The sequence below is a fragment of the Bombus flavifrons genome, chromosome 2 (assembly GCF_040668555.2).
Source record: "Bombus flavifrons isolate JBK064 chromosome 2, iyBomFlav1_principal, whole genome shotgun sequence".
In the NCBI taxonomy this organism is placed as follows: domain Eukaryota; kingdom Metazoa; phylum Arthropoda; class Insecta; order Hymenoptera; family Apidae; genus Bombus; species Bombus flavifrons.
In genome coordinates, this window is record NC_138443.1 from 9,693,744 (window position 1) to 9,705,483 (window position 11,740).

The 11,740-nt window shown below is 36.1% G+C and overlaps 2 protein-coding genes across 3 annotated transcripts; both read right to left on the reverse strand.

Annotated features, from left to right (window-relative positions):
- Positions 1–2,835: 2,835 nt before the first annotated feature.
- LOC138188920 (CD151 antigen) lies at positions 2,836–8,442 on the reverse strand. Of its 2 annotated transcripts, XM_069131056.1 has the most exons (6): positions 7,559–8,442; positions 7,152–7,370; positions 5,190–5,372; positions 4,302–4,514; positions 3,036–3,243; positions 2,836–2,965 (listed from the first exon to the last, which is right to left on the reverse strand). In XM_069131056.1, the coding sequence occupies exons 1-6, from the start codon at positions 7,619–7,621 to the stop codon at positions 2,907–2,909; spliced, it is 945 nt and encodes a 314-aa protein (XP_068987157.1). In that variant the 5' UTR covers positions 7,622–8,442; the 3' UTR covers positions 2,836–2,906. The 2 variants fall into 2 exon arrangements, with proteins under 2 accessions (XP_068987157.1, XP_068987156.1); XM_069131055.1 differs by lacking the exons at positions 7,152–7,370; positions 7,559–8,442 and adding an exon at positions 6,499–7,142.
- Positions 8,443–8,621: 179 nt separating this feature from the next.
- Elp4 (Elongator complex protein 4) lies at positions 8,622–10,451 on the reverse strand. The gene is made up of 6 exons (XM_069131054.1): positions 10,146–10,451; positions 9,930–10,067; positions 9,817–9,852; positions 9,126–9,745; positions 8,831–9,043; positions 8,622–8,758 (listed from the first exon to the last, which is right to left on the reverse strand). Exons 2-6 carry the CDS (start codon positions 10,045–10,047, stop codon positions 8,651–8,653), a joined length of 1,095 nt encoding a protein of 364 aa, XP_068987155.1. The 5' UTR covers positions 10,048–10,067; positions 10,146–10,451; the 3' UTR covers positions 8,622–8,650.
- Between the last annotated feature and the right edge of the window lie 1,289 nt (positions 10,452–11,740).

Here is an 11,740-nt window from a genome sequence, read left to right on the forward strand (position 1 = left end):
TTAAATTGCAGGCCTGTTTGCTGGGTCACTAGTATCATCGGTCGGTGCCATCGACCGTGATAAGATCCAGACTACTTGACAGGAATCGAGAGAAGGTCAATGCTTGGGCTTTCCGCTGAACCTTAGAGTTATCTGGTACACGGGAGTACGTCGCGTAGGTTTGTTAGTTCTTTCGAGAGATCGCGATCTCGTTCGTTTCGGGCGCGCCGCGGTTTTTTCCTTTATCATCTGAAACATCGGGCATCTTCTTGTTTTCCCATTTTTAAGGGAAACTTATTGAAATCACGTTATATAACTTTTCAATATCTTCAATATCTTATAGCATCGCAAAAGTAGAACGTTAAACAGTTTAGTACAGCGACTCGTATGTCCCTTCTGCAAGACACGAAATGGTATATACAGTGTCAGTAGCTTCACTTTCTTCCTTTCGTTCCAAGTTAGATAAATGTGTCTTTGATACCGAATGCTGCCAGTAGGGATGCGAATTATTGTATATTTGTACTGATCGATGTAATCGTTGTGTGGGAGATAGATGTTGCGTTACGTATGCCTTGTTCTACGTTTGTAAAGATTCATGTAAGCGCTGCGTTGGAGATATGTGTTTCGCAGTTAGACTACGAAACAACTATTTCTTTACGCAGGCCCATGGTCAAGTAGAGTCAAAACTCGACATTCTGCCAGTAGGTTGAATGTCGAGATCGATGTGTAGTGTTAAATAACCCATGGGCGGGTCTCGTGCGTAGTCACCTCCTCGTGGTGAGACCTGGTAATTGGCATCGTTTCTCAAAAATTAATCAGTCGATTAATCTTTGGAAAACGATACCAAGCCAAGAACTACGCAACAGTCCAGTTTGAATCACCAAATCTCCGATTATAGAAATTTAATTTATTGAGCAAGATTTATTCAATTTTAATGGATAATTTAACATTAGAACATAATTGAAGTATAAGCAAAATATATAAAGATATTTGTCCTTTAAGTATTGATTAATATAATCTTACATACATATTTAAAATATTTTAAAGAATATTTTTTAAAGACTCTCATTAACATACTTGAATACTTCCAGCGAGGGTAGCAAGGGTTTTGTTTTATTATAACATCCAAGGATACAATACAATTAATGGAGCACATTTACAAAGCATATAATGCATATACTAATATCCTATTTGTACGAATTACAATTATTTTTTAGTCAATACAGTAAAATATAGCATTTACTGCAAATAAAAGATTAAGGTAATCCTAATTAAACGATTGTACTACACGGTTTTCGTTATTATTGTATCAACTTGAATGATATTTATGATTTTTCATGACTGCTCAATCAAAAATATTTGTTCCATTGATTTTACCATATCATATCTGTTTCAGGTTTCGTTCGAGCTAATGGATTTAAACATAAACTTTTGAGAACTTGTACAGCGTCCTCTCCATCATCCCTCGCGTACAAAGTTTGTCTTTTGCTGCCAGCTTCGTACGAATTCCTACGAAAACTACCAGTCAAAGTATTTTCTTTATCTTTTCTTCCATCCGATCTTCGCCTTCGTTTCATAGTACTTTTATACGAAAATGTAGTACCATTTTTCTTCGTTTTAAACGATGGTCTACGGTTCCTCCTTTTCCGAATTTCTCCCGTATCTACTCTCAAAGAAACTAACGATTTTATCGATGGATAATCGATCTTTTTATCGGACTCTCTCAAATCTGACGGTCGATTCTTTCTAGACATGCTCTGATTCGTTGGTGTTTTTCTTTTAGGATGGGTTCGATGGCGGAAATTCAACGAAGAACGTGATCCTTTGAAAATCGGTCTCAACGTCCCTAAAACTCTACCTTTGATTCTCAAAGGTTCTAGTAGCTCATGATCGTGCCAGGATGCAACTACAGGCAAACCACATGCATTATGCATGCCTACCAGTGGCACGCCAATGGCTCGATGTTTTTTTATTTCAGGAAATACTTGATACGTGTCGAAAGTCTCCCTGTTACGACTACCGCGCTTAGCATTCTCCTCATATGCCGATATCTTTTGACCAACGTGTCCACGTTCTAAATTAATGGTGCCCCATTTGCTTCTAACCCGGGATTTCTCATTCCTCAAATGCTTGGAACCTTCGGTTTCCACGGTTTCCTTGTTAGATTGTCCTTTCACCTTTGTATCTTTCGATCTTCGACGAATAGTATTAAACTTTTGAGACGAAGATTTGTAAAAATACTCACCAAAATCGCTGAAATCTTGATCGTCTTTTTGCACGGAAACGTTATGTTCGCTTTTGGTTATCCTTCTGTCTAACGTCTTTAACTTCGAATTAATCTTACGGTGTCCACTTTGAATTTCGCGCTGGTAATCGCAAGAGTGACAGGATCTTCTGACAGGATTCAAGGTTTCCCGGCGTTTCGAAGCTGTGACTGATCGTCGACTTTGAGATTCAATTTCGTTTTGTGGAGAAGACAGAGTTCTGTATTTTGTTACGTTGAAATTTTTATCAGGCTCGGATATCGAAGATTCAAATTGAAGTTGAGGCGCCTCTGATCGTCTAAGTGTCCCAATATTATGCGCTATCGAGGCCTGATAATTTTTTATTGGAATACTCCTGACAGTCCCGCTACTATTATGTGATTGTGATTTCCCCGCGTCCCTTTTATCGTGCCGATCTTTTTCGAGATCGTTCATCTCTTTCGAGCAAGTTTTATGGAAATAATCTGGCACAACATCTATCGCGCGTTCCTCATACAGTTGATCGCTTCGTAACACGCCATCTTCAAATTTGGGCGAGTTTTTCCATTCTTCGATTATACTTTTGCTAAATCTTCTCACGTCGTTAAGTCTAGACAAACTTGACGCAATTTTTGTATTCTTAATGTCACCTGATGATTTACCCTCACTGCCCTCTAGCCACCTTCATGATTTAGTGCCAAACGTCGTTCCGGTTGCATGCATTCGATTCTCGATTCCCAGTCCTGTGAACGATTAACAATAAATTCTATTTCGCAAAGAAAGACGAAGATTAAAGACGAAAGAATCTCTTACCAAAGTCGTGGTCACTTTCGCTAAACGGACTAAGCGTTTGCGTGGATGTAAACGTCGATGCTTGAGATTTGGTTCTTCTAGTGCCCTTTGAACAGACGAAGAATGTGCTTAGAAGTGCACCTACTTCCACGAAAATCACCGCGAGTCCGATCGTGAGCAGTATTATTGCCTGGTCTTGGGTCCATTTCTCCAACATCTCTAAACAACCCTATAAAAATAATACATGCTTGCTTATAAATATGTTTTTGTTTCTTTTGAAAATGTAAAATATGAAAAGAATAATTTTGGCAATACAGGAGTTAATAACTTGTCACGCAAATGTAACACAAAATAATTGAGTAGGTCAAAAAAGAATAAATAAAATATTAAAGTAGAAAGAATATTAGAAATTCTTTAAAACCATTTCCTCTGTTCTAAACTATCTCGAAGTATTTTGTAATTACTATATATGTGACATATTTCTTTACATTTCGAAGTCCATAATGAGTTCATTTGTAAATTAAGATGTATAGTCTTTTATAAATATGGTCTGTATATGGATATAATGCCATTTGTATAACAGTAGTGTCAACGCGCGATGACATTTCAATCTGTATTCAGTTTCTGCGCAGTCCCGCGATATTTAATACTCAGCGAGGAAGAGAGATAAGGAAACTTTCTCGCACAATGCGTCAACTTTGCTTTTTCCATTGAGTTTTACCGACGGATACGTCTGTACCCAGATACGATACAGATTACACGATACATCAACGCCGCTTTTACGCAACCCGTATCCGACTGAATTTCCCTTAGACTGTGATATTTGCATGCGGGTCATTATTAAACGTGTACGTATGCGACACAAAGAACATCGACGGTTGTTTTCATTTCGCCTCGATTTTCCATTCATCGAAGCGACAAAGTTATCGTGAAAATTTGCAGGGAAAATGAAAATGGCATGTTATAACCAGAAAGATTAAAAATTTCATTTTTTAGCAGAGAGGAAGATAAATATTTGGGACGCCGTGACTGGATATAAAACAAATATTTTTTTATAACATACATTTTAAAAACACACCTGTCATAAACACCTGTCATAAACACCTGTCATAAACATTTTTACTTAACTAAACACTCAACTCTTACTTCCAACCATCGACTCACAACTTCCAACAATTACAATTCTACATTATCATATCAATGAACCTGTCGCTTATCCCAGTGTTTATCGAGTTTACTCCCGATTCCATTCGCATAATCAACAACATCCTGATTAATGATACGTACCGTGGTATGGCGGGCGTATTGATGTTCGGCAGGGTTCAAAGCCTGACAGAGAGTAAGATTGGCAGGTTCAGGGTTGAGGAAAGAATCGGTCTGGTTTACGTTATTCAGGGTGCAACAGCTGAGAGGCACCACTAATTCTCGTCGACCGACTTCCTGTAGTCGCCACCACGAGGTACCGTAATTGCTACTTCCGTTTATGCCGCAGCAAGCAAACTGAAAAGATCCGCACAGTTTCACATCGGAAGGTGTGTACTGTATGACTGCCTTTTGCCAGTCGATTAATCAAACAATGACCAGTTTCGAAGAATCAAAGTAAACGCTCATGAGATTGGATCGATCGTCGATCATGTGCATCGGGACTATCTTTGTTAACTCGTTACAAATTGCTTTACCTCAGGGGTATAGTTGCTCGCGAAAATATTCGATCTCATGCAAGAACCTTTTGCAAATGTATTACGTGTCTCATACGAAATATTTTGATATTTCACTAACGCTGTAATAAGACTCGTTTATCATGTTTGTACGAGCCTCTCATAAGTCAAATTGATCAACTACGTTTTCCAAAAATAGTATTTGTAATTGAGTTAATCAATATTTAAATAATAGTTTATATCAGTTAACTAAGCAAATTCGCGCTGTTTCTATATCTCTACTGAATAAAATGACATAAATTTCTTTGATTACCTAATATTAATGAGACCATGTTTAACGGTTACTATATGCTTACGATGGCAATTCAAGCTAATTTATTACTAAATATGTGTTTGCAATAAAAATCTTGCAACATGTACATCCGACTCTGTACATCTTCGGATCAAAATTTCAGAATATTTTATGTAAGACGCACAATATATACATAAAAATGAATCACTGTATATAGGAACGTACCGCTGTTTGCGCGAGATCAAGAGCTGCTGTGAATTGCTCTCGACCAGGAACAGCGTAACTACGTTGCAAAGCTCGTATCAATCGTGCTGGTCGAACATCAATGCCCAGAACGTGAGGCCAGAATACCACTAGAACGCACACAGTGCATTCGCCAAGTAATAGCAGGATTATCGTGATGAGATACTGAAAAATACAGAGTAAAATGTAATGAGTGAAGTAATTAAGAGGCAGTAACAAGAAGCAAACAGTACGAATGAAAGGTAAAAATGTAAAGTAAAAAGTAACGAGTGATATAATTAAGAGATAGTACTTGAATGGTTTACTGGTTATTGAATATTCAATGTTGGAATCGTTTAGTTGTATTTTCGCGGTGTATGAAACAATGTAATTCTTATTATTCTGTGCTACCACGTGATACAAATGTATGTGTATTCATATATTAAGTACATGAAGTTAATTGACTGGTGATAATAATGTATTATACATATTTATATGATCAACTGTTATAATTATTTATAATTGTTAAATGATCAAGTTAACTTCTGTAATATGTTATATGAGAAAGTAATTTAGTATAATTGTTACGTTGTACTTTTTGGGAGTACTACGCTTATTTATTTCAATTTCCAAGCAATGCTCTCTTAATCGCTTGAAACGGTACAGTTGCTAGATAAATTACTTTAATGCATTTCACCTACTTTAATCCTTTAAGAAGAAAAGGAAACGTTTGTCAGAAAAATGCCACTGATAATGTCTATATGTCTACTAACTAATTCTGTTCGTTGGAATTAAAGCTGTATGAAAGCAAGTTCAAATTCAGATGTGTCAATCTCGTAATCACATAAAAACGAAACCATTTTATTCTATAATTTCAAATTAAATAACTATAATTTTTAATTGAATCAAATTAAATAATTTTTCAAATCATACACGTATCCCATCATACCTCATCGTCATATTATGAATTTGCAAATCATATGTAACAAGAAAATACTGTTAAAAATAAGAATGCATGTGTATCTCTCATCAACACCATTTACAAGTGAAACAGGAGAAGCATGTCTCGTTCGTTGACTCAGACGGTCACACCTTCTACCTGCATCTTGTTACCAGACTGTTACTAATAAAAAGTTGGATCTCCGTGTATTCGCAGCTAATTGACCTTCCATAACTTTCACGTCGTCACTTATCTGAATTTTACATCCTGACACAAACGTTCAATAGCCTACAAACATATTGTATTTTCACATGTTATCACACGGTCGCTCGTCTAATAAGCCGCACACTGAAAAATAATTGCTGTTTTTACATGATACGCGAACGCGCCCTCCTTCCGTGAGCACGCGTGCCTGGATTTATGTAGATCCGTTTCCGGGCAACGACGCGTGACCATAGTCCGGCAAAGCGGGAAATCTGGTTTCGGTTTGGTCTGTCGAGCGAGCTCCCCGACGAAGAAGCGCGTGAAGACCTTGACTTTTGCACGATTAAAATGCACGACTACTTTAGAAGCGTGTTCAGACTGTAACGCGGCATAATACAAAATGCCAAAATAACTATAGAAATAGCCATAGATCGCTCGTAAATTTGGAATTTCATTGTGGATATCGATTTTGAGGATGTGAAATCGGATATGAAAGTTAATACAGGATGTCAGAGAAGTATCATTGTAATATGTTTTTGCGTAGATATATCGCTGATATTTGAATGGAAAATAATGCTTCTGCATATAATGCTTAATGCTTCTTAGACTTTGTATAGCATGTGAATTTTTGATTTTTTAAATTGATTTTTTAATTTCTAGTTAGTATTCTAATTTTAACATTCAGGTGTATTAGATTTTTTAAAGTACATTGAAAAATAATATAAAAATCGTAATCGATTCTTTAAGTATTTAATGTGAATGACACTTGGAAACCATCTGGTCTACTGTTGCGTATACAAGGGAAATTTATGGATTCTTACTGAAACTGTAACGCATCGATTATAGAGACAAGTTGCCCAGCATCCTAGCAGACCCGTGAGCGTGATCAGAAATCCAAGTCCAACGACTGCAAATGCCATGTAATAAAAAAGTGGTTGATCAGGATGTATATCCCCTGGTCCCAATAAACGTGACAGTAGAATACGTTCATCATCGGCTAATAACAATGCTCCTAATGACATCAACGCGAAACCTGATATCTGGAAACGAAGGTAGCATCCTTAAATTGCAATAATCGTCATCTTTAAAATAAAGCTTTAATAATTTTTAATTTGAAAAAAATATTCGTTTACTCTTGCAATCAAAGAAAAGTAGGAAAAACTGAATACTTTATTCATCTTATAATAGTAATCCAAAAAATGAACTCATTTATTTTTCCACAACTCACCAGGAAAATGACATTTGTGCAACACACGAAAATTCGCGACACACCAAAGTTTTTCCTTTCCATTTTAATTCATTAAATCCTTTTCTATCTGAACGCGTATGCGACAGCAACGAAAGAATGACAACTCGTCACGTCAATCCCCCACGATGACACTTCATTAATAGTCGCGATAAATAAGAACATTAACGCGCAGGATAAAATTCATTTTAATTCCTTTCTTTACGATCCTATCACCGACGATATTTTCTTTTTTTCCCTTATCAGTTTCGAAGCGCACTTGCTCGCATTAACTTGAAGACTGAAATGCCGCCGCGTGATAGATAGTTCCACAGTGCCGTACAAATACTGGCATCTGTAGGTGCGCTTGCGTTACGCGTCCTCATGCGCGACCGACCGGATGGAACCGGAAGGAAATAGAAAGGCACGAAACAAAAAAAGACACGCAGGAGGGGGTGAAATGTCCATATGCATGTACTTATGTGATCGTTACAGATATAACTGGTGTACGGGCCAACTTCACACAGGGGGAGTTACAGCTAATCGGTGTAATCGTTACGGATGAGTAACACTCGACTAGTTTATTTCCGTTCACATTCGTGAAAATTTTATTCTTATGTTCGATTCGTGAAAAATGACATTCGAAAGTGCAAGCTAGTGATAATTAACTACGATAATGAACATTTAACTATGATATTATAATTTCATGAATAATTGATGCGATTGGAGCATAATTCAATTGACTTTCTAAATATTTTTATTGAAATTGAGTGAGACTCTAGTTATGCAAAAATGATTTTTATTAACAATTATAATATTAATATTTTTAATATTTATAGTAAAATTTACTTTTGATATGATACCGTAGAGTAGGTAGGCGTGTCATGCGTATTATTGTGTGTTCACGAAGCCTATCTCCTCCCGTCTACATTAATTCACGCGGCGTACTATGTACTTCTGACTCAAATATTACGTATTACACTGGTCTGTAGTTACTTATCAGCAAAAAGCTTTTATAAGCAAAAGCCGAGTAGACAGAAGAATAATTCTTTATACAAAGGCAGAATTGTTTTAAACGTACAACATTATACTTTCTTAAAAATCTAAGCTCTTATGTGGTAAACTAGAACATCCGAACTGAGATATCGTTTCATCTTGTTCTCGTTGAGTAGTATCTCCTAATTCAGGTGGTAGGTGTAAAACCTAAAATAAAACGGCGAAGATACATACACATAGCCAAACTCTAATTTTGTTATATTTATAAAGTCAGTTTACCTCGATGACAAATTTCTTTCGACGTAATTTGAATACAAGATCTCGTGATTCTGGATTATGAGGTGCTATAGTATTTAAAGCCAGCATCTTCTGTAGATGCAATAAGCCATGATAATCCTTAAATAATGGGTTTGTTTCTTTTTGTGAGCCTGCAAATGATTCCAATTTAATTGCAACATCCGACAAGTGTTCAATCCGTTGTGCAGTAGCATCCTAAAAATTAATAACAATGAAAAAATGAATATATATTTACATAAAAGGTTTAATAAATAAAGTACATAAATATGAAACGCACCGAATTTTCAAAGCATTCTGTAGGCACTGTTATCACTGCAACTGCATAAGAATATCTTAAAAGAGCTCTAAAGTAATACAAAAATTTAAACAAATCTTGATGTGAATCATTTACAGAATCACTGCACCATAATCTAGATCCTAAGGAATGAATTGCAATTCTTAGAACTTGTCTTTTTGTAGGTGTCTCTGAAATTGAGTGTCCTCCCTTCTTTAGAGTCTCTTGAATACATTTTAATAAGTTTGAATATGTCATATTGTTAAAAGCATTGTCTTTCTTAGGACAATTATCATCGTACCACTGTGTTATATCTGCTTTTTCGATTACTTCTTTTTCCATTCTTTTTGTAAGGTCATAGAAATGACCAAAAGCTTGTCCCCCAGTTGGGGAGGTATCAATTATTTTCATATTTTGATACCTCCAAGCAATCTTCATTTGCTCATCAGAATTGGATGACTGATCAATTGATGTGGTGTCTGTTACAACAGCTGGTATTTGTGACACAAACTGTGATGTTTCAACATCTTTAGATCCAATTAATAATGGTTGAGCTGTAACTATGCCTTCAGCCATAAAATATTTTAACACGACTTTTGCATATGTGCCATATCGATCCTCCTCTAAAAATTAGTCATTTTGTACATTTTATTCATATGTAAATTTTCATAAGATAAGCATACTTATTACATACCAATAAGAAACAAAGAACCAACAGGTAATCCTCCACCTAAAAGAATAGATTGAAATGCATTAATATGATAGAGAATCATAATAAAAATTATATTGTTGCAAATAAATTCAAACCTATTATATGATCTAAGGAAGGAATTCCAGTCGAAACGAGTAGTTGTGAATTTTTTATTGAGGGTTTAGTTCCCGGTATAAAGGGAATTCTGCTACCTTTTCCTGCAGTTAGATCCATTTTTCAAAACTATTTCTGAACTAAAAAATAACGATACAGTTTATTTAGTATCTGTATCTTATTAACAATATTAATTCTTTTCATAAAAAAACACTTACTTCAGGCATAACAGTAAATATTACATACACAAAATAACAATACGAAGCCAAAGCTATCTAGGATAAAACTTTAGTAAAAAAAGTTACTGTTAACGACGAATTTTGATTTACGTGTCGCAACAACTTCGTCTACATTTGGAGGTTATGTTTATACGCATCATATAATATATTCCATATATTATTAAAATATAACATATAACATGTATTGAAGAATGGAATTATCGAAACGTATGCGACTAAATTATAAAAAATCAAAAATTTATAAAAATGAGTTGTTTATCAATCGAGGTAAAAATTTTTATTACGGTAAATAGACAAAAGATGGCAATACATACAGCTGGTTTACAGTCGGTAGCTGACGCCTTTCATAGTTTGTAATTCTTCAGCTAGAATGCAGTCATATCAATAATTTTAATTAACAAACTATAATTTTGATTACAAAATCGATTATGTTCATTACACATAATTCTTTTCATAAAAGGCTGATTGTTTCTGTTGTTTAAATTATATATTTATCCTTTAATGTATACATAACTTCATTAAAAGTCTTTGAAACCTTTACGTAATCTAATTAATTATGTGTGCGATTTTAAGTTCTAACATGTATTACTTATCTCCCATATAATGTCTACAACAATAAAACCAATTTATTTGATTTGTTAATAATCAAGCATGCTATGCGTATTGACATAAATAGCTAAAGAATTGATAGATATATTATCAAAAATACATTTAAAAATACTAATAAAACATAAAGGTAAAAATATCACAAACATTCCTCAAACACTTTTGAATTATACAAAATAATTGTCAGATGTTATCCATCACTTTTCGAAGACTTAAAACGACAAACTATGGAAACGCGTCCCTATATTAGAGTTAAAGGGGAGCAGTCCATAGCGGGGGAATGGAATACGTAAGTGTAGGAGAAAGGGAGAAGGACATAGTCTAGAAAGAAGACAGAGAAGGAGCAAAGGGAACGCGTGAGTAACCCGTCTCGTGCATGTAGATTGTAGATTCAAAGCTGTGGCGCTGTGGCACGGGCAGTTGTGCACAGGCAGTTGTGCACAGGCACGGTGCGGAGGTATCCGACCAACAGTGAAAAACCCCTCTCTGTTACTATCCCATCTTTCTCTCTTTCTAGCATATCTCACTCGGCTTCTACTTCTCCTACTTCTCCTACTTCTCCTACCATTTCCCCTTCCATTGGCGTGTTTTCTTTTTCCAGCACACTCGTGCCGATCTATCGATCTCTCGCTCGCTCTCCCAGTCTTTTCCTTTCTTTCTACAGAGGCCGCAGCACGCTGCCCTCGCTCAACTACCTGTTGTGACGTCCAACGTGCACTCGACGACGCACCGGGACAATCGAGAGATTCAGCGCACGCGGCATACGCTGCTGTTTTCCGTGTAATACCGTATATACTGTTCCTCATGGTCGGTAGAGACAGTAGAACGCTCGCACACCGGCCTCCGCGCGCAAGAAAGTCTTTCGTTGGTAAAGCGTGTGCCTGATCCGCGAAGCAGAGCTGATATTACCCCGCGAAAAGCTTGTCCCATACTCCCACTACGATCTTGCTTCCCGTCTCTCGCGTAGA

Bases quoted from the DNA above. Each gene is read 5' to 3' on its own strand.
- Elp4 (XM_069131054.1), bottom strand. From the start codon at position 10,047: ATGGATCTAACTGCAGGAAAAGGTAGCAGAATTCCCTTTATACCGGGA. The intron at 9,746-9,816 runs GTATGTAATAAG...ACTAATTTTTAG, and splicing joins TGGTTCTTTGTTTCTTATTG to AGGAGGATCGATATGGCACA. The intron at 8,759-8,830 runs GTAAACTGACTT...GTTTTATTTTAG, and splicing joins GAAAGAAATTTGTCATCGAG to GTTTTACACCTACCACCTGA.
- LOC138188920 (XM_069131055.1), bottom strand. From the start codon at position 6,915: ATGCAGAAGCATTATTTTCCATTCAAATATCAGCGATATATCTACGCA. The intron at 4,515-5,189 runs GTACGTTCCTAT...GGATCTTTTCAG, and splicing joins TTGATCTCGCGCAAACAGCG to TTTGCTTGCTGCGGCATAAA. The intron at 3,244-4,301 runs GTACGTATCATT...TTATTTTTATAG, and splicing joins AATACGCCCGCCATACCACG to GGTTGTTTAGAGATGTTGGA.